Source organism: Semicossyphus pulcher, unplaced genomic scaffold (assembly GCF_022749685.1).
Source record: "Semicossyphus pulcher isolate SPU_LCO1_2020_fin unplaced genomic scaffold, fSemPul1.0.p SCAF_3, whole genome shotgun sequence".
In the NCBI taxonomy this organism is placed as follows: Eukaryota; Metazoa; Chordata; class Actinopteri; order Labriformes; family Labridae; genus Semicossyphus; species Semicossyphus pulcher.
Genome location: NW_027211704.1, coordinates 25,198,399 through 25,224,869, shown reverse-complemented (window position 1 = coordinate 25,224,869; position 26,471 = coordinate 25,198,399). Strand labels below are relative to the sequence as shown.

The 26,471-nt window shown below is 42.2% G+C and overlaps 2 protein-coding genes across 4 annotated transcripts; one reads left to right on the top strand and one right to left on the bottom strand.

Annotated features, from left to right (window-relative positions):
* myh7ba (myosin, heavy chain 7B, cardiac muscle, beta a) lies at positions 1-14,917 on the top strand. 3 transcript variants are annotated; one of them, XM_069677854.1, is made up of 43 exons: positions 1-32; positions 344-507; positions 1,012-1,115; positions 1,244-1,387; positions 1,581-1,737; positions 1,843-1,870; positions 2,164-2,260; positions 2,923-3,015; positions 3,136-3,199; positions 3,286-3,384; positions 3,466-3,569; positions 3,657-3,795; positions 3,884-4,002; positions 4,344-4,493; positions 4,719-4,889; positions 4,971-5,150; positions 5,246-5,378; positions 5,466-5,542; positions 5,885-5,972; positions 6,055-6,172; positions 6,271-6,394; positions 6,514-6,650; positions 8,393-8,648; positions 8,745-8,987; positions 9,146-9,322; positions 9,436-9,581; positions 9,667-9,757; positions 9,844-10,233; positions 10,334-10,460; positions 10,547-10,665; positions 10,791-10,987; positions 11,079-11,262; positions 11,444-11,609; positions 11,723-11,847; positions 11,956-12,071; positions 12,195-12,387; positions 12,497-12,700; positions 12,912-13,037; positions 13,310-13,480; positions 13,578-13,682; positions 13,794-13,889; positions 14,064-14,198; positions 14,427-14,917. In XM_069677854.1, the coding sequence occupies exons 2-43, from the start codon at positions 411-413 to the stop codon at positions 14,436-14,438; spliced, it is 5,802 nt and encodes a 1,933-aa protein (XP_069533955.1). In that variant the 5' UTR covers positions 1-32; positions 344-410; the 3' UTR covers positions 14,439-14,917. The 3 variants fall into 3 exon arrangements, with proteins under 3 accessions (XP_069533955.1, XP_069533954.1, XP_069533953.1); XM_069677853.1 differs by lacking the exons at positions 1-32; positions 344-507; positions 1,012-1,115; ... (1 more) ...; positions 1,581-1,737; positions 2,164-2,260 and adding an exon at positions 2,798-2,821 and having other exon boundaries at positions 1,856-1,870; XM_069677852.1 differs by lacking the exons at positions 1-32; positions 344-507; positions 1,012-1,115; ... (2 more) ...; positions 1,843-1,870; positions 2,164-2,260 and adding an exon at positions 2,762-2,821.
* trpc4apa (transient receptor potential cation channel, subfamily C, member 4 associated protein a) lies at positions 14,600-26,333 on the bottom strand. Its single transcript, XM_069677855.1, has 18 exons — positions 26,201-26,333; positions 24,463-24,591; positions 24,223-24,339; positions 23,997-24,054; positions 23,818-23,873; positions 23,517-23,645; positions 21,500-21,701; positions 21,211-21,396; positions 20,977-21,119; positions 20,739-20,870; positions 20,584-20,642; positions 20,312-20,497; positions 20,035-20,125; positions 19,776-19,916; positions 19,515-19,626; positions 18,966-19,078; positions 18,535-18,741; positions 14,600-17,470 (listed from the first exon to the last, which is right to left on the bottom strand). The coding sequence occupies exons 1-18, from the start codon at positions 26,324-26,326 to the stop codon at positions 17,333-17,335; spliced, it is 2,325 nt and encodes a 774-aa protein (XP_069533956.1). The 5' UTR covers positions 26,327-26,333; the 3' UTR covers positions 14,600-17,332.
* Positions 26,334-26,471: the final 138 nt, after the last annotated feature.

The window sequence follows — 26,471 nt, the reverse complement described above, 5'->3', positions numbered from 1 at the left end:
CTGAGGTCAGTGGAAACTTTTGCATTTGTTTGGTAGGTTGTTTATTACGCATTTTACGCGCGGGTTGGCTGACCTTTAAAGCGTCTCATAGGGTAATAATTTCATTTAATGCTGTGCCTTATACAGTTTACCTTCGCTGGCACATGTCAGTTAATGCCTCAAATCTTTCTTTATTCTTGTTCTTATTTTGAAGTAGTGGATTTACGCTCTTTACGCACAAGCTGGGTTTTCTGGCCACGTATAACTATAACTCTCTCAGTAATGGGAGGCTGCGGAAACAAAAACAGCTTTAACACTTAGAGAACTACTGACCCTAATGCAAAGCTTTGCTTTCTTACCAAAGGAATTCCTCATCTCTCCTGTCTCACTGGTGCGTCCGGGTTTTGGAGGACCGGCGAGGAGTTGCCACCATGTCGCGCTATGACACGAGGGACTTCGGTGAGGCTGCATCGTTTTTACGCAAATCCGAGCTGGAGCTGCTGGCGGCGCACACCGTCGCTTTTGACGGTAGGCCTTACTAGAAAAGTTGGAAGAAACTGAATCGTAGAGGGGAAATCAGTACAAACTTATTTATAAACGAAAATATTGCAGATTTTGATTTATTGTTACGTTTGTATCTGTTGTTTGATTCTGTTATTAAATAAGTTCAGCCCATGGTGTAAGACTCCCGTTCTTAATGTAGCTGCATGCGTTGTAGTGTTTTTAAAGAAACTATTTACAGTCTTGAAACAAAGAAAAATATGATTCAAATAATGTAAATGGCATAAAAACGAACGAAGCAATATCACCTGTTAACGTATGATTGATCATAATTTTATTATTAGCTTGTTGTTACAGGTGCAACATAAATACAGGTTTTAAAGAACTACAACAACAATTTTACCCAAAACAATTTGTGTTCTACTTTTGTTCGGTCATGATTTTGTGTATTTCTTAAATCGGTTTGTTTCTGCAAACATTTGTATCATGGAGAGTTTATCTGTTTCCCAACATCCTTTGCTCCACTGTTAGGTAAGAAGCGAGCCTGGATCCCTGATGAAAAAGAGGCGTACATTGAGATTGAGATCAAAGAGCTCAGCGGTGACAAAGTCATTGTTGAAACCAAAGATAAGAGGGTCAGTGATCACCTGACTACATGCAACAATGAATGAAAAACTAAATTATTAGACATCTCTTTCTGAACACTGTAAGCTCAGTACAATAATGTTTCAGCTATCATGTTTGCCTGTGTCCATCCCTTCAGACTCTGACAGTGAAGGAGGGTGACATCCAGCAGATGAATCCTCCTAAGTTTGACATGATCGAAGACATGGCCATGCTGACACACCTCAACGAGGCCTCTGTGCTGTTCAACCTGCGCAGACGCTACTCTGCCTGGATGATCTATGTGAGTATCACATTATGGTACTTCCCCTCTCCCATGTTTCCATGCTGCCTTCAGAGGCATGATTATCAAGATTAAGTTACAGACTTCAGCTGTGAGCTTGAGCAATGTCAAACTGTCAGTGGAAGAACAGGTCATGTTGGCTTAAGGTGATGTATGACAGTGAGTTAATGTAGTGTCATATCCTGTGCTTCAGACCTACTCTGGGCTCTTCTGTGTGACGGTGAATCCATACAAATGGCTGCCCGTCTACACAGCTCCTGTGGTCGCCGCCTACAAAGGCAAACGCCGCTCTGAGGCCCCGCCACACATCTACTCTATTGCAGACAATGCATATAATGACATGCTGCGCAGTGAGTGATCCCATACGCAAAGATATTATAACACACACACACTGCTACATGTAAAGAAATATTTGTTATCTCTGTTACAAGCCTTGTGTTGTTTTCTCTCCTCAGATCGTGAGAACCAGTCAATGCTCATCACGTAAGTTACGTCTTCTTTTTTGTCTTGTCTCATTTCAAAAATTAAAGAAGAAAGAGACACTTTGTAACTGTACAGGGACGTCTTATAACATTAGATCACCAACACACAAGCACTTCAAAGCTTTGATATTTTTGACTCCAAAGCTTTTGGCTTTTACTGAAATCTATTCCTTACTTTTTTATTTTTCCTTTTGTGACACCGTGTAATGATTTTGATTTACACTGCCTTTACAAGGTTTGTGAGCAGTTTTCACCTGTTGTATGTACACCTTGTTATTTTTCACACTCCTATAGCGGAGAATCCGGTGCTGGCAAAACTGTCAACACGAAACGTGTCATTCAGTATTTTGCCATTGTGGCAGCTCTTGGGGACACACCTGCCAAAAAAGGAGTAAGGCTGATGTGGCAACCCATATTTTTGTTTCCCGGCTTTTTCTGCTGTATTTCTTTTTTTTTTTTCCTTTTTTGTTTGTTTGTTTTTTGGTCCCAGGAATCCTTCAGTGTATTCCCTTCAAACCATCTCCATACATTTTCCTCCTTGTCAAAATGGTTAATGTGAGAACTGATCACATTCATGTCTAAGTCTTCACCCCATGTGTTGTGTAGCCCTTTCCAGCCACTTTACTTTTTTTTCTTTTACCCTCTCCACGTATCTTTTTTTGGTTTCAAAGTTTCCATCATCGTTCCCTTTGCTTTGAGTTTTGGTTTTGATTTTTCTATGTTGTTTTCTGTTCCTACCTTTTTCTCCCCTGCGTTCACCACGCTTCATCAAATAAAACGAAGTGGCCATCGATTTTTACCACAGCCTTAACATCCAATGTCTAATTTTCCAGTTTGTTATGAGTTTTCCCTTTTTGGTTGTTTAAGTATTATACGACCATGCGCCTATTAAATGGCACTCACAGGATTTCATCTTATTCTTTTGCAGCAAGGACCTGCCACTAAAACAGGGGTGAGTTATATCTGTAAAAAGAAATGATGCATTTGAACGATTTGACAACGTGAATAATCCCAAAAATTAGTGTCTTTACATTTTTCTTTTGACGTTCACAGGGGACGCTGGAGGATCAGATCATTGAGGCGAACCCTGCCATGGAGGCGTTTGGTAACGCCAAAACGCTAAGGAATGACAACTCATCCCGTTTTGTGAGTATCTGGAAAATTCACTGTAGATATTTTATTGTAAATACTTTAAATGGGTTTATTATTCTTGCTTTTTGTTATAATTTTGGGGCTTTAAAGACATTTTTGTTTATTTTCAAACAGGGAAAGTTCATCAGGATCCATTTCGGACCTACTGGCAAACTGGCCTCTTCTGATATAGATATATGTGAGTTAATGGTCAGTTAGTTCTATTCATCCCGTACTTTTCTTTTTGTGTCATGTCTAATATGAACATGTTACTTTGTCCTTTAGATCTTCTGGAAAAATCCAGAGTGATATTCCAGCAGCCCGGTGAGAGGAGCTACCACATCTACTACCAAATCATGTCACAGAAGAAACCAGAGCTGTTAGGTTTGTCTCTCTAGCTGCTTAGATATTTTATGACATATACCTGCAGGCCTGTGATGTGAACCTGTAAACTCTTTGTTTCAGACATGCTGCTGGTGTCCACCAACCCGTACGACTACCACTTCTGCTCCCAGGGAGTGACCACCGTGGAGAACATGGATGACGGACAGGAGCTGATGGCCACCGATGTAAGAGCTTCTATTTATCCCACATACGGAGAAATTGACTGATTTAAGTAGTGAAATTTGAAATGACTTTTCTCTGCTTCGTCACAGCACGCCATGGACATCCTCGGCTTCCTGCCCGATGAGAAGTATGGCTGCTATAAAATAGTTGGATCCATCATGCACTTTGGCAACATGAAGTTCAAGCAGAAGCAGCGCGAGGAGCAGGCGGAGGCCGACGGCACTGAAAGTGAGAGCCGCTGACAAGATGATTGACATTTTAAAAAACAACATGATTTAAAAGCAAGTTTGTGATTTTTGTTCTGTTTGGTTTCCAGGTGCAGACAAAGCCTCATACCTGATGGGAGTCAGTTCAGCTGACCTCATCAAGGGCCTCCTCCACCCAAGGGTGAAGGTGGGGAATGAATATGTGGTGAAGGGGCAGAATGTCGAACAGGTGAGGAGACACAAGCTCGGATGTCTGTTTAATTCTGATCATATGAAACACAGAGATGAGATCATTTTTCTTTTATGTCAGGTAGAAAATGAGGCACAAATAAACAACACATTTATCAGCTTTAGAACAGCGTTAAGACAGGTTCTTATCAAGGGAGTAAAGATCCAACGGCCAGTATGCTGATGAGGGGAGGTGTCTTAATCCTCAGTCGATCAATACGCTCTCCACTTCACATACACTAGAATCTAGTATCCAAGCAACAGAGTGTATCCATGTGAATGACAGTTGTATTCCTTTTGTGTGTGTGCCGATGTGTGTGTATTTGTGCGTGGGTGCGGTAGGTTAACTACGCCGTTGGTGCTCTGGCCAAAGCCACGTATGACCGCATGTTCAAATGGCTGGTGGGACGGATCAACCGGACCCTGTACACTTCCCTGCCTCGCCAGTACTTCATAGGAGTCCTGGACATCGCCGGCTTTGAGATCTTTGATGTAAGTTGATCTGCAAATATTTCTCAGAGATTAAAGTTGTGTTGATTAGAACTTGTTTTCTGTTGCTATGTTCATATTGTGGTTTAATATCAACAGGCGCTCTGCTCGTGCTTCACCGTTTCTTATTGAAATGAATGGGCTTTACAGAATGAATCTCTGTTACGTGTTTTTCATGCTGCACACTTGCAATGCTTCTTCTGAGCACCTGTTCTTCTTTCATTGCAGCTCAACAGCTTTGAGCAGCTGTGCATCAACTTCACAAATGAGAAACTGCAACAGTTTTTCAACCACCACATGTTCATCCTGGAGCAGGAGGAGTACAAGAGGGAGGGCATCGAATGGACCTTCATCGACTTCGGGCTTGACCTTCAAGCTTGCATTGATCTCATTGAAAAGGTAAACAAAGTGTTTTATTCATGAGTGATGAAGATTTATAATAAAGGAGGAGTATTAACTAATACTGTGCTCTTCCACCAGCCACTGGGCATCATGTCCATCCTTGAAGAGGAGTGCATGTTCCCCAAGGCCACAGACAACAGCTTTAAAGCCAAGATGTATGATAATCACATCGGCAAGTCCCCGAATTTCCAAAAGCCGCGGCCGGACAAGAAGCGCAAGTACGAGGCCCATTTTGAGCTGGTGCACTATGCCGGAGTGGTAAGTGTGTCCTAACCAAACCCGAGACAATCTCACAACAGTCATTCCTACATGCAGAATATAATAATAGAGATGTCCCTGCTGTTGCTTAACAGGTACCATATAACATTATTGGCTGGCTGGACAAAAACAAAGACCCGCTGAACGAGACAGTGGTGGTGTGTTTCCAGAAGTCTGCCAACAAGCTGCTAGCTTCTCTGTATGAGAATTACATCGGCTCAGACTCAGGTACAAGCAGTGTTCAGTCAGGAGACTAAAGCACATACAGGAAGTTATTAGGTGGTTTAATTAACCATTGTGCTTATGACCTTGCAGCATCTGAACACAAGACTGGCGGCAAGGAGAAGAGGAAGAAGGCAGCCTCTTTCCAGACTGTGTCTCAGCTTCATAAGGTAAGACTGACACCCCGGAGTCCATTAATGATGTTATTCTATATTATGTTTATTGTTTTGTGCCATGTGTGAAATTGTGGGCATCCCCGGGCAGCTGGGTGGGAGGCAGTTAAGACTTGCAGTGATGTTTAGGGCATTGATCACATGAACATCACTTTAAGTCTGTGCTGGCTCCTCTCTTCTTTACATCAAGCATTTCTCATGCGAGGAACACAAAGTCCTGCAGGATGAAACCTTTACCTTGAAGATTTTATATTTTGCACAGTGATGTTTTCAAAACAGAGGACTTATTTTAATTTCCTCATTTAACTTGATTTGATTTGTGTTTTTCTTTTCCTTCAGGAAAATCTGAATAAGCTGATGACCAACCTCCGCAGCACCCAGCCTCACTTTGTGCGCTGCATCATCCCTAATGAGACCAAGACTCCAGGTAACATCAAGCACAAGCATCACATATTATAAGGATATCAATGAATGGCACTGATCTCATGTTTAAATCCTGTTCTGCACAGGGATCATTGATCCATTCATCGTGCTGCACCAGCTGCGCTGCAACGGGGTGCTGGAAGGCATCAGGATCTGCAGGAAGGGCTTTCCAAACCGCATCTTCTACGCAGAATTCAAACAGCGGTACAGATCACTTTAGGATCATTCTTTGGATGTTATTGATTGCACTTGGAGTTACAGTGCTAATCAATTGTTTAAACACTCTTTAATAATTCATTTAGCTACCGCATCCTGAACCCCCAGGCCATCCCAGATGATAAGTTTGTGGACAGCAGGAAAGCTGCAGAGAAGTTGCTGGCCTCCCTGGATATCGACCACAACCAGTACAGATTCGGACACACAAAGGTAGGGTGTAACAGCTCTTGTAGTGTAGAGCTGTGGATGACCCATATAGTTTAAAGTCTAAAAAACTTTTGCTGTGGAAACCTAACTAAACAATTGTTTCATTTCCTCGTATCTTGTAGGTGTTCTTCAAGGCAGGCCTGCTGGGTCACCTCGAGGAGTTGAGGGACGAGCGCTTGGCCAAAGTCTTGACTTTGCTGCAGGCAGTCGCTCGTGGCAAAATCATGAGGACAGAGCTAATGAAGATGAACGAAAGGAGGTAAAAAGACTGAAGTACTATTTGTTTCTAAAATTATTTCTTTAAGAAGCTGAGTGAACGTGAAATGTATCCAAAGGCACATGAAAGTATTTGATCTTGATCACTCAATACCAGGAAGGTGAAGACACGAGTAAAGACCTCCCTCAACAGTTGCTTCTCTGAACAGGTTCAATAGCAACACGATCAGCTGCGAGCCTTTCCGCCTGTGATACACTATACCTTGGAGTTCACTCCCTCGCTCTAGTATGTGCGGCATGCAAGGGCAGTGTTATCGGCGTGTGTGAGGCGTGTGCTTGCCCTTGTATGGTTACCAGGCATGTGTGTGGCCACACTGTTAATAAGGGCCCCAAACCTCACACACAGACACACACAGACACACACACCCCTCTTGCAGGTCTCTGGCCATTCTCTCCATCCACTCTCTCTAAATTAAACAATGCTGACGGTGTCCTCAGAGCCAGGTGGCGACATGTGTCAAGTGGCAGCTGCTCTGGCCCTCCCTAAAAATACAACCACCAGCCCCCTTCGTGCCCGATGGCCCCTGGCCCCTTTTGTCCGCGGCGCCTGTACTTCTAAGTGAGTGCATTGGTGGGATATGTGGCGGGTGACAGAGGATTTAAGTCGGTGGTGGACAGAGGGCTTTAGTTTCTAAATAAACACAGACGCTCACCTTTGAGAGGCACCCGGCATGGAGTCATGTCAAAAATGCAATCAGCTCCCCCACCCTCATTCAGACACCTCCCACCCGGCGTGTGCACGCTCACTCAAACTCACCCTCTAAACACTGACAGGAAGTCCTTGACCAGTCTGCTATGGGTCCATATTTAGGGCTGTGAGACGCCATTCTACTGAGACCAAATCAATGTGGTAACCCTTTTTGGTCACAGTTAGGAAACATCAAAAGCAGCTTTAGATTTATGATTTCATGTCACATCCCTCGGTGTATGATTAGATGCAAGGGAGTGGATAGTCTCAGGATTGGTGCCAACAATTAAGCACCAAGGATAAGTAACTAAATAAATAGAACGGGGAACTCCAGTAAATCTTATTGACCTTCTTGCCTTTACTTGACCTGAACTTTACTTCTACTGCTGTTTAAAGCACCAGATGATCTACATCAGTGGGTCCTAACCTTTTAGTGTCTGATGTACCCACACAGCCCTGTCATCAAAACCTCAGTCATTTAAAAGTGACTGTTAAAATGCTTTTCTTTTATATGCCTTAGCTGGCTGTTTGTTTTTACCTTTAGACGGCTATTTTGGTAGCTTGATAGCTAAAACAAATATTTTTCCAGAAGTGTTAGATAATTATTTGAATGTTTTTTTAACCATGTATCCATTACTTCGCTAACTGCTCATACTTCTTTTCTGCTTTGTTAAGTTTGAACGTACTTTCTATCCCAAATTGCCGTTTTCAAGTGTTTCAGCTGAATTCATATGGGGATGAATGTAAATGGTTTAAATTGACTGCACTTATAGCACTTTTCTAGCCTTCAGACCACTCAAAGCTGCTTTTTCACACCAAATTACATCATACTCTGTTTTTTTCATTTAATAAAGCTACTCCACAATCTTTTCATGTAACCATGGTAATAAAGTTAAACATACTGTGGTAAAAGTACCTGAATGGTAATCACTGATCTTGAAGCCTTTTTGAAAATACTGTCCAACTTGGCAAGAAAAATTCTGTTGTATAAAATTCCTCACTATTCCCTTCTCCCTTTTATGTTTCCCTGTTATCAGGGAAGCTCTGATGATCATCCAGTGGAACATCCGGGCTTTCAACGCAGTCAAGCACTGGCCCTGGATGAAACTCTTTTTCAAAATCAAGCCTCTACTGAGGAGTGCAGCCACCGAGAAAGAGCTAGCCGCTCTGAAAGAGGAGCTGGCCAGGCTCAAAGAGGCTCTGGAGAAATCTGAGGTGAAGCGCAAAGAGCTGGAGGAGCGGCAGGTCAGCCTGATCCAAGAGAAGAATGACCTGTCTCTACAGCTGCAGGCAGTAAGTGGCACTCCTGATGACACATTTTGGAAAGCGAGATACTGTAGAAGTGTTTGAATGCACTGAACGCATACCCTTCTCTCCTGTCTACAATAGGAGCAAGACAATCTGGCAGATGCCGAGGAGCGCTGTGATCAGCTCATCAAAACTAAAATCCAGCTGGAGGCCAAAATGAAAGAAATCACGGAGAGGCTGGAGGACGAGGAGGAGATGAGCTCTAATCTGCTCGCCAAGAAGCGCAAGCTGGAGGACGAGTGCTCTGAGCTGAAGAAAGACATTGACGATCTGGAGATAACTCTGGCTAAAGTGGAGAAGGAGAAACATGCCACTGAGAACAAGGTAAGGACATTGGTAAAGGAGAGCACAGAGTTGCCTCCAGAAGACACTAAGAGCCCACAGGAAGATTCACAGCACATCCAGTGGATTGTATATAAATCATGTGTATTTGATTTCAAATGTCAGCATCGTCAAATACATTTTCTTTCTTTGGATCACAGGTGAAGAACCTAATTGAGGAAATGGCAGTTTTGGATGAAACCATACTGAAGCTGACCAAAGAGAAGAAGGCTCTCACGGAGGCTCATCAGCAAACTCTGGACGACCTGCAGGCAGAGGAAGACAAAGTCAACACTCTGACAAAAGCCAAAGCAAAGCTAGAGCAACAAGTAGACGATGTGAGTGTTTTATTTCCTGAAATAGGAAACATGCTGCTGCATCATTTCGTACAAAGGAGTGATATACCTTAAGCATAATAAGTAACAGTTTTACCCTTTCTTCTGTGAATCAGCTGGAGGGCTCACTGGAACAAGAGAAGAAGCTGCGTATGGACCTGGAACGGATCAGACGTAAGCTGGAGGGAGATCTGAAACTCTCCTTGGAGTCTGTTATGGATTTGGAAAACGACAAGCAGCAACTCGAAGAGAAGCTGAAAAAGTGAGTCTTCATACACAAACAGGATAACATGGTCTTGCTGTGAAGGGGTCATTATTAACAATGATTGTTGAATCTTTTCTACCAGGAAAGACTTTGAAATGAATGAAATAAGCTCAAGGATTGAAGATGAGCAAGCCTTGGTCAATCAGCTCCAGAAGAAGATAAAGGAGCTACTGGTAAAAACTTATCTCTTAAGCCCTAACAGAGCAGTTATGAAACTGCTATCATTTTGACAAAATGAGTGACCACTGCTTTCCTCCAGGCCCGTACAGAGGAGCTGGAAGAGGAGTTGGAGGCTGACCGGGCTTCCAGGGCAAAAGTAGAGAAGCAGCGTGGCGATGTGGCTCGTGAGCTCGAAGAGCTGAGCGAGCGTCTAGAGGAGGCTGGTGGGGCCACCTCAGCCCAGGTCGAGATCAACAAGAAGAGAGAGACGGATTTCCTGAAGATTCGGCGAGACCTGGAGGAAGCCATGCTGCACCATGAGGCCACGACGGCAGCCTTGCGGAAGAAGCACGCTGACAGTGTTGCAGAGCTGAGTGAGCAGATTGACAGCCTGCAGCGAGTCAAGCAGAAGCTGGAGAAAGAGAGGAGCGAGGCCAAGATGGAAGCTGACGATCTGGCCTCTACTGTGGAGCAGCTCTCTAAGGGCAAGGTAGAAAATAGAGGATCAACACAAAGAAAGACTGAAATTTGTAGGGGACCAAACAAAATAATTTACTCTGAATATTTCAATTTCCATTTGTTGCCTGCAGGCCACTTCAGAGAAGATGTGTCGTCTGTATGAAGACCAAATGAATGAAGCTAAAGCCAAAGTTGATGAGCTCCAAAGGCAGCTCAACGACACCAACACCCAAAGAGCCCGAGCTCAGGCGGAATGTGGTAAGGAGCTTTCATTTGATTACAGTCTCAAATACAAATTTCACAAACCAATAAGTAAGCAGGTAATGTTTTCTCCCACCATGTAGGTGAGGTGAGCAGGAAGCTCGAAGAGCGGGAGGCCATGGTCTCTCAGCTCCAGCGTGCCAAGAACTCCTTCGGCCAGAATGTTGAGGAGCTCAAGAAACAGCTGGAGGAGGAGAACAAGGTTAGATCCTTATCACTGCATCAGACAATGGTTGTTCTTTGAAAAACTGTTTGCAACCTCTACAGAACTTTAGAGTTTCTCCTGTTTGAACAACTGTTCTCTACCATTATGATGGGTGTCTTTAGGCTAAGAGTGCCCTGGCCCACTCGCTGCAGTCATCTCGTCACGACTGTGATCTTCTGAGAGAGCAGTACGACGAGGAGCAGGAGGCCAAGTCTGAGCTGCAAAGAGCTCTGTCTAAGGCCAACACAGAGGTGGCTCAGTGGAGGACTAAGTATGAAACTGATGCCATCCAGAGGACGGAGGAATTGGAGGAAGCCAAGTGAGTGAGATGTATTTTTAACTTACAGAATCAAATGGCACAAAATGATTGTTTGAATGCATGAGTGCCAACAGTGTTTGCCTCTCATTAGGAAGAAGGTGGTGACACGTCTGCAGGAGGCTGAAGAGTCCGTGGAGGCTTCCAATGCTAAGTGTTCCTCCCTGGAGAAGACTAAACATCGTCTGCAGACAGAGATCGAGGATCTGGTCATTGACCTGGAGCGTGCCAATGCTGCAGCTGCTGCCCTGGACAAGAAGCAACGCAACTTTGACAAGGTATTATCTGATCACAGCTATAACATAGCATGTGTTTGCTGTCCTCAAGGGAAATAACCGCAATTAGTCAGATGAATAATAATTAGTTTGTGTATATTCCTAACTGATGACTTGGTAGGATTGGGACAGGAGCAACGTGACTTTGCTTTACTGCAAAAATATTTCTCATTGTGTCCTTCAGGTGCTGGCTGAGTGGAGACAGAAGTATGAGGAGTGCCAGTCAGAGCTGGAATCCTCTCAAAAAGAGTCTCGTGGCCTGAGCACAGAGCTCTTCAAACTGAAGAACTCCTATGAGGAGACCCTGGATCATCTGGAGACCATCAAGAGGGAGAACAAGAATCTCCAAGGTAGCTGTCATAGAGCTCACATAATGAATACTAAGTTGGAAAGATAAATTAAAACTATTAGTTTTATCAAACTTTTATTCAAAATATAAACGATTCTATCTCTGTTTCTCCAGAGGAGATCGCTGACCTTTCAGATCAAATCAGTCAGGGAGCGAAGACCATCAATGAGCTGGAGAAAATGAAGAAGGGTCTGGACATGGAGAAAAGCGAGATTCAAGCTGCTCTGGAGGAAGTTGAAGTAAGAGATTTGCTGAGTTCTCTCACTTCCCCCTTCTTGTGGTGTAGATTTATTTTGGCAGAGATTACCTACAAAAGTAGATAAGTATCAAGTGTCTGTCCGTCACAGGGCACTCTGGAGCATGAAGAAAGCAAAACTCTCCGCATCCAGCTGGAGCTTAACCAGATCAAGGCTGAAGTTGACAGGAAGCTGGCAGAGAAGGATGAGGAAATTGACAACCTTCGGTGAGATTCTTTGATTACTGCTTTTGTTCATCTTTAGCAGCACGTCTGTGATTCTTTCCCATCAACAACTCCATGCAAACTGGATCTTTCTAAAGTCCTCCTATGATATCTTTCACCTTCTAGCCGTAACCACCAGAGAACACTGGAGTCCATGCAGGCCACCTTGGATGCCGAGGCCAAGTCTCGCAATGAGGCGGTGCGCCTGAGGAAGAAGATGGAGGGCGACCTGAATGAGATGGAGGTGCAGCTGAACCATGCCAACCGGCAGGCTTCAGAGTCCCAGAAACTCCTGAGAAACCTGCAGGTTCAAATCAAGGTGAGCCCAGCAGCCAGTAAATTGCCTTTACTTTTATCAGATTCCACAAATTCCATTGGTAACACATTATATTAAATATTTTACTTGTTTATCATCTTCTCGACTTCAGGACATTCAGTTGGAGCTGGATGACACTGTTCACCAGAACGAGGAGCTGAAGGAGCAGGTGGCGTTGACAGAGCGCCGCAACAACCTGCTGGTGTCTGAGGTGGAGGAGCTCAGAGCTCAGCTGGAGCAGAACGATCGCGCACGCAAGCTAGCTGAGCACGAGTTGCTCGAGGCCACTGAGAGAGTCAACCTCTTACACTCTCAGGTAGGGGGATGCATCAAAACCAACATTCAGTTCACCAGTAATAAATAAATGACTTTTACTATCTGACATGATCTCTGGCTCAGCTGCTTGAAATTACTGATGGCATGTTAGGTTTTCTTTGAATCCCAGCAAGAAATAAACCGTTTTACAGATGAGACAAACTAGCATTTTCATCCTGAGTTAATGTTTGAAATGAACTATTTTGCTCCAGAACACTGGACTGATCAACCACAAGAAGAAGCTGGAAAGTGATCTGTCCACGCTGTCAAATGAGGTGGACGATGCTGTGCAGGAGTGCCGCAACGCAGAGGAGAAGGCCAAAAAGGCCATCACTGATGTAAGACCCCTGAATTTAGAAATATAAAGAGAATGGCACAAGATTTTTACACTACACAATAAGTCATAATGTGTCTGAAGTCGGTCTGATGGTGATCTGGTTGACCTTCCATTCTTCAATAATTAAACCTCTGCTATGATTTACCCTTTTACCAAATGTGCTTTACAGACCACTGTAAGCTGTGCCAGCAGCCTGTGAACGTTGCTCCAGATGTTTCTTGCATAGTAAGATATTACTTAATCTCCGATAACGCTGATCCTCTGAATTTGTAGGCAGCCATGATGGCAGAAGAGCTGAAGAAGGAGCAGGACACCAGCTCCCATCTGGAGAGAATGAAGAAGAACATGGAGCAGACCATAAAGGATCTGCAGATGCGTCTGGACGAGGCTGAGCAGATCGCTCTCAAGGGCGGCAAGAAGCAGGTCCAGAAGCTGGAGGCCAGGGTGAGAGATGTGTTCAATTAAATGCATATGTACTGACCAAATTATCCTTGAGTTGTGTTGGTAACTTGTACTGAGTATGTTCTGAAATTCCTGGTAGGTCAAAGAACTGGAGAATGAATTTGAATCTGAGCAAAAGAAAAGCCAAGAGTATCAGAAGGGAGTACGCAAGTATGAGAGGAGAATCAAAGAGCTCTCCTACCAGGTGAACTACCACTGTTTGTACATAGAGCATGCTTGGGTGTAAAAAATGAATGTGGTTTTTTCATTTTACATACTGAAAGTAGATTAAGAGCTCCCTATGCCATTTGTGCAGGCTGAGGAAGACAAGAAGAACCTGGTCCGCCTGCAAGACCTCATCGACAAGCTGCAGGCCAAGCTAAAGAGTTACAAGAGACAGGCTGAAGATGCGGTGAGTCTGCTATCAGTAGTTTACTTTCATATATTACAGTCAGTGATGAAAGATCATGTTAACCACATCATTAACCATAGCTGCAGCAGTGGAGTGGTTTATAGAGTGGGAGAGTAACTCTCTCTTCAGTTCACTGCACACCAAACAGTTTTCTTGGTTTCATCCTCTCTGCAGGAGGAGCAGGCAAACTCCAACCTGACGAAGTACAGGAAGCTCCAGCATGAGCTTGATGATGCAGAGGAGAGGGCTGACATGGCCGAAACACAGGCCAACAAGCTGCGGGTCCGCACCAGGGACCAAGTTAGCAAGGTTGGTAAACTTAATACAGAATTGATTTCATATTACAGCATGCTGCCAAATTGTCTGCCCTTTGAAAGTATTTATTCATATTAGCTTGCAGGCTTCATAACAAGACCTAATCATTTGTTGACGATGACCTCACACAGCCCTCTCATGTGACCTGTAGTGTAGTCATGAGTAACTCTTTGACACTGTGTATGTGGTTGCTAATAAACATCCTGATCATGTGTATTTCAGCTTGCTGAGTGACGTGTAGAGGCTGAATGCTGCGTCCAAACATGTCACAGCCACCCAGCTGCAACAGCTGTGCTCGACTGTGAGGACACATCCAAATAAAGACTATTCAACCTTTATATGTTGAGCATGTTTGTTTTTCAGCGTGAATATTTGACAGATGTAAATCCAACAAAAAGGGTCTAAAGAAGAATTTTATTATATTATTATTTGACAAACAGCTGTTAAATAAGGAAAATGAAGTGAAATACCAGCATTAGAGGAGGAACATAAGGATGGAAGTTGGTTACAGAAGTAGTTATAATAGAATGTGAAACTGAAACATGAATCTTTGTCTGAGAGTTTAAGAGTCAAACAGGGTTAGAAAGGAATTAAGACTAAGAGTGCAGAAGTGAATTTTGAAATACAACCATGTGAGATTTGATGCATTTCTTAATGCCTATGCAAAAAAAAAAAACATGGGTTGTTTTCTTAATGAATGCACAATAAAGATTCTAAACAATGAATATTATTGTAAAAGTCGTTCTTTTTAACAAACGCTACAGATACTGTCGACCCTGGAGAGGTAAGACAATCATGCTGACCACAAAAAAAAAAGCAAAAGGTCTGAATTTCGAGTATGGGTGTGGGACGGCTGCAGAACTGTCTGATAATATCCTCATCATGCCAAACATAACATAAAAGTCCAGTTAATAAATTCAAAATACCAGGGCTCTAAAATAAAATAACAAAACAAATAGTGTTTTACCACTATGCAGCATGTTCTTGGCCAAAGGGCATAACATTTCACCTTCCTCTTTACATATCAATGACTTAAATCTAAGGCCTACGAGGAGCATCACACCACATACAGCAGAACTGTGCATCATACAAAAGGGCCACTCTCTCATTCAGCTCACAAAGCTACAGAAGTCAGGGTTCAGAGATTGTTAATACAGTCGCTCCAGAGGAGTGCTCACAACATTCATGTTTTTGCACCCATAGCATGATGGACTTCCATGGTGGGTGAAAGGAGTGATAAGGTGGATTGGATAAATGATAACACATGATCAATGCTAACAATATAACACCACTGCAGAAGTACCCAGTGTTAGATCACATCATGTAATCAACAAACCATTGCAATAATCTCAGGCATTCTGCGTTGAAACGGAGAATTTGTAAGAGAGAAGCACTTGTAAAAAGTCGTTGCAAATTCCTTGCAAAGCACAAACGATCAACTAATTCAAAGTATGTGCACACCTATCAAGGGATTTAAGACATGCTGAATAAAAACTAGAAAGAAAGGAAACATTTCTGGTTGATTAGCTTTAAAGCAAATAAAAGGCTTTCAGAGTGTAAAGGACGTTTGTGTTTGCATCCCAAGGCGGCATAGCACTAGTTACTCATGGCATCAGGGGCCGACTGTAGAAATGCCTTTATACATTCACATGAACATGTACTATGAACCATGACATGCTGGGAGTAAAACTGTACACTTGTCGTCAGAAGTGGTTTGATCTGTACGCTGTCAGGATAAAATATGAGGTAGCTCATCCATTTGTACTTATCTCTGGTTGGGTCTGTTTATTTTGAGACACTAAATATGTGCTCATGCCTGCATCTTCCATTTCCACAAAACAGCTGCACATTCAGGCCATGGACAAACAGTGACATAGCCGTGCACAATGCTTGATCTTTATCCAAACTAAAGATCGAGTGGTGCCATGCAAAGAGAGCCATCACACGGAAAGATTGTCATTCTCAGCTTGTAGTCAAAGATTTGAAAAATAGCAGAAACCAGAGAAAGTAGTAAACCTTCAGTCCAATGCTGATGCTGTTGGGCAGAAGGGTGATGCACACACACTTTGTGTGGACTGGAGCAATGAAAGTGGTATCTTAACACTAGTGCCTGCATAGTTTATTCTTTTCCTAAAGCATCTCGCACAACATGGATACAAAGTCTGTTACAAAATGAAGACCTTTTTAAACAAACAAATGTGTTAAAATGTAATAAACAATAAAAACAATTTCACCTGTGCAATGTTTTATTCTACAGTTTATCCAGAGTTAAAAGCCATTTTTTTTTCAACAGGAAAACTGAAATCAACAAAAATAACCTGGTAAAGAAACGAGCCCCTGGGTGAAGCTTCTGACGCCACAACAGAGTGGATGGTTTTAGTTGAGGAGCCCCGCGTGATTTGTGAAATACATCATCCGGCCCACAAGCTAACACAATGTGCCGAGTAGAGCCAGAAAGCACCAATCAACAATAGACCCACAGACAGGAAAAATGAGAATGCAGTTCATTAAGACCCCTGTAAAAACTCCAATATCACCAGTTTGATCACCCAGTAGGTAAGGTAGTGGAGTGACATGGAGTCAGCTGAGAGTGTGTCGGTAGTGGGAGTTTGAGGCTGGTGACTCCTGGCAGCCCTGTGGTGCACCACTGACCTGCATCTGGGTGATGGTTTAATCTGTGGCCAAACACGTGAAAAGATTTTTTTTCTAACATATAACTTTTTGAATCATACATATTTTTTCATAGAATTTTGTATAGGTTATATAAAAAGCTCTATTTGAAGTTCACCTACAGCAAACAACCAATGCAGGTGTCTTTTCACAAGGTCCCTTAATAGTCTGTTAAATGATGAGGCCTATCTGGGGTGGGCATAAGGGGGTTCCCTTCCCCCCCTTTCTTTGAAGACAAGGGCGGTAACTTAGTGCGAATGACGTCCCTTCATCTTTCTAATGATGGCCTTCATGCGAAAGTACAGACATCAAACTTGTAAGTCTTTGCATCCACAGCGCAGTCACAAAGCGCTTGGATGGCTCAGCTCAGTGGAGTCATCACCAGCTGTAGGTGTCCTTGCTCCCCATGAACCTCTGCCCTGTCCCGCCCCCAGCACACCGAGTGCACAGACTGAAGGTCAATCTTCCAGCAGGTCCTTGTCCAGGTCCATGAAGGGCTCGTCAATGTAGCTCGCTATGGCACACAGAGAAGTCCTGTCTAAGCCCAGCAGCACTGACACCGTCTCCTTCCAGTAGCTGAAGGGGATACAGGAGCTCTGAAACCAGAGAGGATTCAACACCATAAGAATCACTCGGATTTCGTGCTTGTTATCAGCAGCTTGTTTGCATGTACGAAAGAGAAATCAGCATAGCACAACTAAGAAGTAAGTTGATAATTTCACCATTTAATAATATAGCACATTATATTGTATCAAATAATTCACATTGTGTTGTTTACATATATGTCCACCTTTACTAAAAACAATAATGCAAAGGTTAGGGTCATGTATGCGTTTACAAATTCTGAAACATTTTTAACATTGAAGCAGCCTGACTGAATTTCTTCACCACTTGAGGGCAGCAACACTTACATCACCCTATAAAGTGATCCACTTACACATCCAGCAGTTGCAGATCAACAGTAATATTCATTTGTATTTGTGTTACAGGGCCACCTGGGGAATGGTTAAGTTCTCTCAAACTACTGGTTAATTCTCAACTGCATTTAACAGAAAGCTGCCAACTTCATCCGTCTGCTGTTTGGTGCTGGATGAGTTTTGTAAAATGTATTCATCAGACTCTTTTCAGTGGAAATATTTTCCTGCTGCAGCTTGAAACAATGGTGATGTCATTAGTCACAGTAAACAAAGGTCGGTGGCTGAAAACGAAACAATGAGCAGAAAAATGCCAAAATGCTCAGTAGAGCTGAGAGGCACTGCAGAGTTTGAGTGAAACTGCTACTGCTCCACAACACACAGTTAGTGACAAAGCTAGACAGTAAACTATATAAACTCTAAAACTAACAGCCTTAAGAACACAGCTCAGGTGCAATTTTTAACTTTTCTACATCTAAACCAGTTGAACAAGATGCGTTCCACCCAAGTCACATTTGTGTCACCTTGAGGTAGCTCGCACAGCACTTAAAAAGTCTGTTTCCCCCAGCATCATTCCTCTAGATTTCCCTGTCAGAATGTTTGTCTATGTCTGACAAAAATAGTGACTAGAAGTAAACAGACACAGAGGGTTTTACACATCGTACTGCTGACATTCTGCTGGCGTGAAAGCTTTTATCAAATATTTGCTGGTATTTCAACCTCGTTATGGAGTAGAAACTACTCACGTTCTCCAGACAGGTACTGTCTTTGTCCTTGTTGAGGTAGTGGCGCTGCCAGAAGCGTAGTAGGTTGTGGAAGTTGTTGAGCAGGCAGCCTGGGTACTTCTCAGCATACTCCTTCTCCCGCAGGGCATTGAGGTAGAAGGGCAGTTTAGCCTTTCTTCTGGCCAGCATCAAGATCACCAGACTGGTGTTTAAACAGCTCACATTCTCCTGCAGGAAAATGGGATGGGAAAGATGCAGAAAGGTTTGAGTGATTTTCTATTTTCTTTTTCTATTTATACAATCTCTGCAAAGACAAAAATATCAATTAAAGTGGTAGTTTTAGGTCACATTTCTCTAAAAGTCTTTAGTTAAGTTTTGTTTATCTCATAATTCCTCATTCTTGACAGTGAGCTTCTCTGAATACATGTGACATAATGGAAATAAAACCAGACCTGTGTGAGAGTCTGTACGTTGATGATGTTGATCAGTCGGAAGAGAAAGGACAGTCTGTTCTCAACTCTGGCCATATAGGACAGCAGGCAGCACTCAGAGAGGACCTCCACCACTGAAAAAAATACACAACACCTTAGTCAATGCTTGATGACCTTTTACAGGGAAATCACTTCCATATACGAGTTATCTTGAAAGTTTATTTCATCAATTCAAAATAAGAAATTATTTCAGTAACTTCTCATTTCAACTGTTCTTAAAGTGATAATCTGGAAGTTCTCAGCTTATTTCTATTTGGCGGCACCTTGTGGCGATAAAAAGCAACTGCGGGCACATAAGTCCCAGATAACCAGACGTCTACGGTTGGCTCCGATTGTTGCGTTGACAGTCGCTTTCCTTTTTAGACTGTTTGCCTTCATCTGAGCGTCCAATTAGTTTCCTTTTCTTTGGATTTTCACTTATTTTTTAAGTTGTATCTGTAGTTACCCATCTTTTCTTTGTTTAGTAGATTATTGTTTAATCGCAACAGTTACAGAGACCGGACATATTACCTTTAACATCTTCGGTCTGGCTCTCAAAGCGGTCCAATGAAAGGACGATGCAGCGTACCAGCATGTTAGAGTCCACCAGGGAACTGTTAATCTGCGTCAGGAAAGTCTGAAACTGCAGAAAAGAAATCAAACTGTATTAATAGACACATATTCATTCACCACACAAGTTGAGAATTAATTGTTATTTTTTATTTACACTTTTTTATTTAAGCGAGCATATTCATTTCATATTTGTAAAGCATATAAGGTGTACAATTCTACCTTCTCTGGAGTGTTGACATATTTGTTGAATCTTTTGAAGGCATCAATGTTAAACTTCATGAGCTCTCCAAGCAGATCAAAGTAGCTCTGTAGTACATCTCGAGATGTGCAGCCGCTATCTATGATGCAGAATAGGATGTGCTGTGGATGGATAGAAGAAGTCATTTATTAAAAAATAGTCAAAATAGGGCAGATCTGTGTAACGCAGCCCGACTTCATGGATGATGATGATAAAAACAATCTGATGTTGTCGTTTTACCTCTAATAGTCCTCTCTTCAGGAGGAACATTTGGTCTGCATAGGAGGTGGCTCCACGGAGAAAACTTTCCACTGCCCTTGCCTGCCAGAATCTAAAAACATGACAGAAAGCTTCAGCAAAGCTATAAAAAGCAGAACTAGAGAGACAAATCTTGAGAAATCATTTTAAAAATAGAGTGTTTTGCTTCACTGTGGGGATGTTTGATTCCCTCAAGAACTTGAGAATTATTAACATCTTTATCTCCTGTATGTTGATCTTTGCCCTTTGTGATGCACACCTGAAGGACGAGTCTGGAGGCTCCCTCTTCATGACAGTGAGGATGCGTGTGAGGAGGCCCTTCTTCCCATCACACACAAGGCTTCTGTCTGTGTTGACCAGAGCTTCGACCTCAGGGATGTTTGCCTTCATGGATATGGCACTCAATTCATTTAGCTCCTGGCTATTCAGCAGGAGGTATTTGTTCCTGAAAAGAACAGGCAAAAACATGTAAAACAACACACTTTTAGAAGAGGAGTCAGATAGGAGGTAACAGAATATAGGGTCACTTACTCGTGATGATCGCTGAAACTCTGAAGTAGCCTTAGGAACTGGATTTTAAAGGATATTTCCTGCATAAAGAGAGTTAAAAAGGATGATGGTTGAATTACACTTTAAAAACTTCAATTGCCCAGAGCCAGTTACCAAGAGAGGTTAAAATTACATACTGGACTACAGTCGCAGTTCTCATTCTGTCCATGAACCACATGATTTGAGGCAGTGTATTTCCTCCAGATCAGCTTGTCAAACAGGTTGTTGAGCCCGGGGATGAGACGGAACTCAGCTAGCATCTTGTGGACCTGTGCAGAGAGATAATATAGGGATCAGTAAAATACTTTGGCTCTGCTCAGACCCAACACTTCAGCTTGCATCGCAAGAAAGGAAGAGGTGTGTGCTCATAAGTACCTGGTTTCTCTGTCGGCCCATAAGAAGAACACAGAGCACATACAGCACCTCCACTTTATACATGATCTCATGGACAATCTTCATGGACTGCGGCAGTCGATGTCTCAGAGGGCTTGTAGCCAGGGAACTCTCATCTGATGACTCTGAAGCAAAGGAAAAAAATGCCATTTCAATTGAAAAGGTCATGGAATTCAAGCAGTGAGGAAACAGCAGCACAAGGGACTCCTGACTCACCTGTACTGCTTTGTTCAGGCTCCTCTGTTGCCATCTGCATGAGGGCGTCCAGCACCAGAGCATTGTCCAGCCAGGTGTACCAGTCCTCAAGCTCCTGCATGAAGTTAGTGCCTGTGGCCTCAGACACCTTTCTAGTAGCCAGCTTACAAAGCCGCTCAATGAAGCCAGGGATATTCAGCAGGGTTACTATTGGAGAAATAATGATTGTATTGACAGTTCATAATTTACTCAACCTTTTGATATCGCACAAAACACATTATTTGGTCACTGTAGCCTGCAGACAACCTACCCTGGTTGACCTCTGCCCGAGAGGGGCTAGCATTGCGTTTCTGCTGGGCATTTTTGGCCAACAGGGTGTGCTTGTCGTCGTTTCCAACATCAGGTTCTGAGATGGTGACGGATAGAATGCGGCAGAAGTTGGCTAGTTGTTGTTGGTCAAAGCTTTGGACCAGGCCTGACAGGTTGGGGATGCCCTCTAACTGAATCATTTCCTACAAAGAAGCAAAAATATGAAGGGTTATCGAATTGAAAGCACACAGAAATCTTACATACTTGCATAATAACATTAACACAGTTAACATGTCACGAGATTACGTTAAGAGATCAAGATATTGACTACGACTCAAATGCTAACAGCTAAATCTGTAGCAGTTTGATTTATTTTAAAAGAATAGTTTATAGACTGCTAAGCTAAGCTAAAATATAATACATTTATATTTCAACTTTTTACTAACTAGCAACAAACAATCAACATAAATGATAAAGGGTCAGTTGTGTCCTGTTTGTTTTCTTACTCCATGATTGTATTGATGGTTCTACATATTTGTCAGGCTAAATTACCTGTGATGTTTTGAAAGCATTTTGTCAATGTCTTCCTTTCGGCCTGGTAAAAAATAAAGCCTTGCGAGGTTTGCCTCTGCATACATTAGCTACACTGAGGACTACTAATCCACATAGGGAAGACAGAGCCACTGTAATGCTTAAAAAGGCTAAGTAAGTAATACAATTACAGAGGAGGATGTCTGCTTTATAGACCAAATCTCCCCTGCTACATAAAGAGCTGTTAGAAGCGCAACATCTGCTGCCTAATAGGCAGCAATCTTTTTCCAATTTCCACCACTGCTACCTGAAAAGCATGATTTCAGAAAGAATTTTACTTCTGTCATGGTGTTGCAGTGATTATATCATAGATGTTGCTATTTAAAATAAAAGCAAGGTGAGGTCAAATCATTGCAGATAACATCAGGCTGTGTTGTGCATTATGCACCCTAAACATTCCTACAGACATTCTCTCACTTTGTGATCTGAAGCGGGAGTTGGACTGTAACGGAAAAACCTTCACTAAATTAAAAATGAATTTATCTGTAATAATTACCAAAAACAAGGTCAAACTATTGCTGGTTGTCTTGGCCATTAATTAACTCATTTTATTTTATTTTTTCAAACTATAAGAAGTTCTGAATATCTGACCAAGTCTAAGATAATTACATAATTGTAATTTAGGGGAAGATGCACAAGAAGAAGTGTCTGCAAATCCTCCACATGCAGGCATCACAATGCCTTGATAAACATAATTTTAACATTGAATAATGCATCTTAAGCTATCCTCTAGCAACCAAAATGTCTAAACAAATGTCCAAGAGAGTACACGATCAAGCATCATATTAAAGAAAAGGTAAAATACTAATGGTATTTTACCTTTTCTTTGTTTTGCTTAGAAAGCAAAGTTGTTGCCTGATACTTATACTTAATGTCAGATTAGACGTAGAAGCTGCTGTGTTACATATTATGCCCGTCCCACTCCTTACGCTTTAGGGGTTCAGCATTTCAGCTTAACTTTAGACAGCTGACATGCTGTCTAAAATCATACACTAGGGAAGTAATATGCTGGTGTTGTTGGATTCTGTTCTGGATTCTGGATCTCTGTCAAACCCAGCATAAAAACAGGCCTTATTTATGGCCTTTTTCGGGGGGGAAAAGGGTTTTTATTTGCCAAACAATGTGGTTTATCACAATATATGTTACAATGCAAAGATACTGACATGATTTTAAATGATGAAGAATAAAGAAAAGATTCAAGCGGAGCACAGCATGACTCTAATATTAAGGCGTGTGTGACATTAAAGTGTTAGCAGCTCTGCCAGGGAAATCATTTGGCATTAAAAGGTGTCTATACTTAGATAACAGAGCCAGCAGATAACATTTCACAGTAAACTTAGGATTATTTTGTTCTGCTTACTATAAGAAATAACCCTATGTTGATGCTGAGCATTTATTACAAGTATCATAATTAGTATTACTCTGACCTTTTTGACTCCAAGAATATCTTCAATAAGGGTAGCAGTCTGCAGGAAGGTCTTCTTGTTTGTCATCAGGGTGAAGAGAAACAGAACAAAGTCATCCCTTGATGCCAGGCTCTTTGTGACTCCATCAGTCTGAAATGACAGAAGAAAAACTACATCATTTTTAAATCCGCCTCATTACTGCTTCATTTTGTTACAAACCAACTGCATGGAAAATACTTGTAGTTATATACATTTGCTACACTGAAGCAAGGTATGATGCACTTCTGACATTTCTCTGGTATATACATAATGGGATACTTACACATATACAACAGTTGTAGAGAACACTAAGGCAGTCTTTGACCAAGTCATCATTCACTGTAACAGAGACACCTACATTAGTCTGACAATAAGAACATACCAGCAACTCAAATCAGTAATCGTCATGTAAAAACTTGTAAACTATGCAGACATATTCACAGATATGTCAGTCCAACTTACTTTTGGGTTTTTTCTTCTGCATAGTTAATGTGGGTCTCATCAAGATCTCCACAAGCAGCTGCAGGAAACAGGAAAAATAGTATTCAGTGTTGTGACCTGTTTTTATATCTACACTGTGTCAGGATGAGTTGAACAACATGACAACCGATTCTCCAGAGGTAAAAAGCTTGAATGTCTCTGAGGCAGATCATTAGAGAGCTTTAAGCACTAAGAATGTCAAACTTACATCGACTCCACCAAAGAGGTCAAAGGTGTGTGTGTTGGGGAAGGTGGATTCCTGAGCGGTCTTCCTGTCCTCAGTGACAAAAGACATGGCCTCCATGGAGAGCTGGGATGATAAAACCTAACAGAAACCATTGACCTCATGTAACTCACTCAGGTTCCAAAGAGAAACATTCAGCAACAAGTGGCTACAACAAGTAATTCCACCGTCTCATCGTTGGATGGACTAGTGCTGTGTGGTTACCTTAAGAAAGCTGTGGGCATGGGAGAGGTCACTGTTGGGATGGCTGCTCTCGTAGAGCTTCTGCAGCAGTGTAGGGATGCCATACCACTTGGCCCGCTTATCTCTCTCCTGGAGCAGCCCTCCTGGGAGCTATGAAACATAAACGGAAGCAAAGAAATGTTAAAAGGTGCAAAATGTTTACTTATTTTTTTATTTAAGTTTGTGAGTTTTCTTTTGATTTAAGTTGAGACATCTCTCTATTTCCCTATACACAATCAACACCCACCCAGGAGGCTCTTAAGTTTATAAGGATCATTAGGATCAAGAGAAACAGCTTACACATTTCACTATAACTCTTTTCATTTGAGATATTAAATTCCCATTGTAAGCTGATGGATCAGAGGCAATCTGCCCCAACATCAACCAAAAATTACCATCATCTTCTACCCATTAAACTTTAACTTTCACTATTATTTTTGTGACTATTAGTTAGATTTGTAATGCACATCTATGCTTGATATTAAGCTTATGTAGACAAAATGTGTGTCAAGAATGGCCCCCTCTCAAGGTAACAAACTGTGTTGTAAAAATGACAGAGCAAGTAGCCTTCCTGTGGAATGTTTTGATGACATAACAGCTGCTTTTGACAAACTAACTATAACCAAAAGACCTGACTTATCAAGAGAGTATTTTGCCAAATGTTCAGATAATGTGATCTACATACTCTGAGCAGTGAAGACTTTGAAAACGTGTGTGATATCATGTTTTCAAGGTTACCTGGGATATTTTCAGATAAGCAAGTCTGCCTCATAGCAACATTTTACTTCACCACTGAGACACTCTACCTTTGAAACCCCAAAGTCTGCAAGGAAGGTAAAGTCACGACACTTAGAGCAGAGGAATACATGGTTTTATAAGCTCTGCAATTTTTGGGCTTATGTCACGAGTGTGCAAGAACAAAGTGAAAGAGATATACGGCTGTTGAATGTCAGGACAGCTACGACATTCATATGCATACAGTATATGCACCCGTGAACATCAAAACAGTTGGCATGGTTACAAACGTTATACCAAAACAAACATGTGCTGCAAAGTTACAAATATCCTGTAAATGATTCCTTGTGTAAAAATAAAAATAAACTTGCAAACGTTAACCTCCAAACAGCTGCTGTGTTGTCTCCATTTAAGGAAACGATAGTTATTGTGGTTAGTCTGTCGTTACGTCATCACCTGAGCTGTTCAGCTGGCTTAGCAAGCTAGCTGACGTCCCCGTCTGCTAACACAAGAACATATTGCTACCGTTGATTTTAGCGCTTTATACATTAAATGCTTTCCAGTAATATTCACACCCGAATATTAGATACAAACAACCATTGCCGTCAAACTTTAAGTGCAACGCTTTTTATCCCGTAGTTAGCCTGGCCTATTATGCTATGCTAACGTGGCTAACAACAAAAGACCCACTTGAAGCGGAGCTCGCTTCATACTGTTTTTGCAGAGCTTACGATATTTCCTTTGTCAGTGAGCACATATTATTATCCAGAATCCAATTGCTTTAAAGTTTAAGGGTTGTTTTTTAAATATATACCGCAATGTTGAAGCTAGCTTTAATGACAAAGCTGACGGGGTCGACTACATGTCTAGTCAGGTCTCCAGGAAAACGTCTCTATTTCAGGCTTGATACCGAGCGCGAGTCCCTGGTCTCAGTCGATCAACTTTCTAATGTCTCTACTGTCATAACATGCGCTGTTTCTCTTACCTGTGTCCCTCGACTGAATCCCTGACCGGTAATTTTACTGGCCGTGAACTTTACAACGATATTGCTGTTGCCATTTCTTCGTTTTCCTCCAGTACAAGGGGACTCGGACCCCAAAAGCGTCGCCATTATTTCTTCTTCCTGAACTGAACTGTTCGGGCAGGAAGTGGAAGGCTTTGATGAAATGTTAGAGGTAATTAAGCGGCATCTGCTGGTAGAGCCGCACACTCTGCAAGAATCAAGTGACCTCAAAACGTTCACTATTACTCTTTTT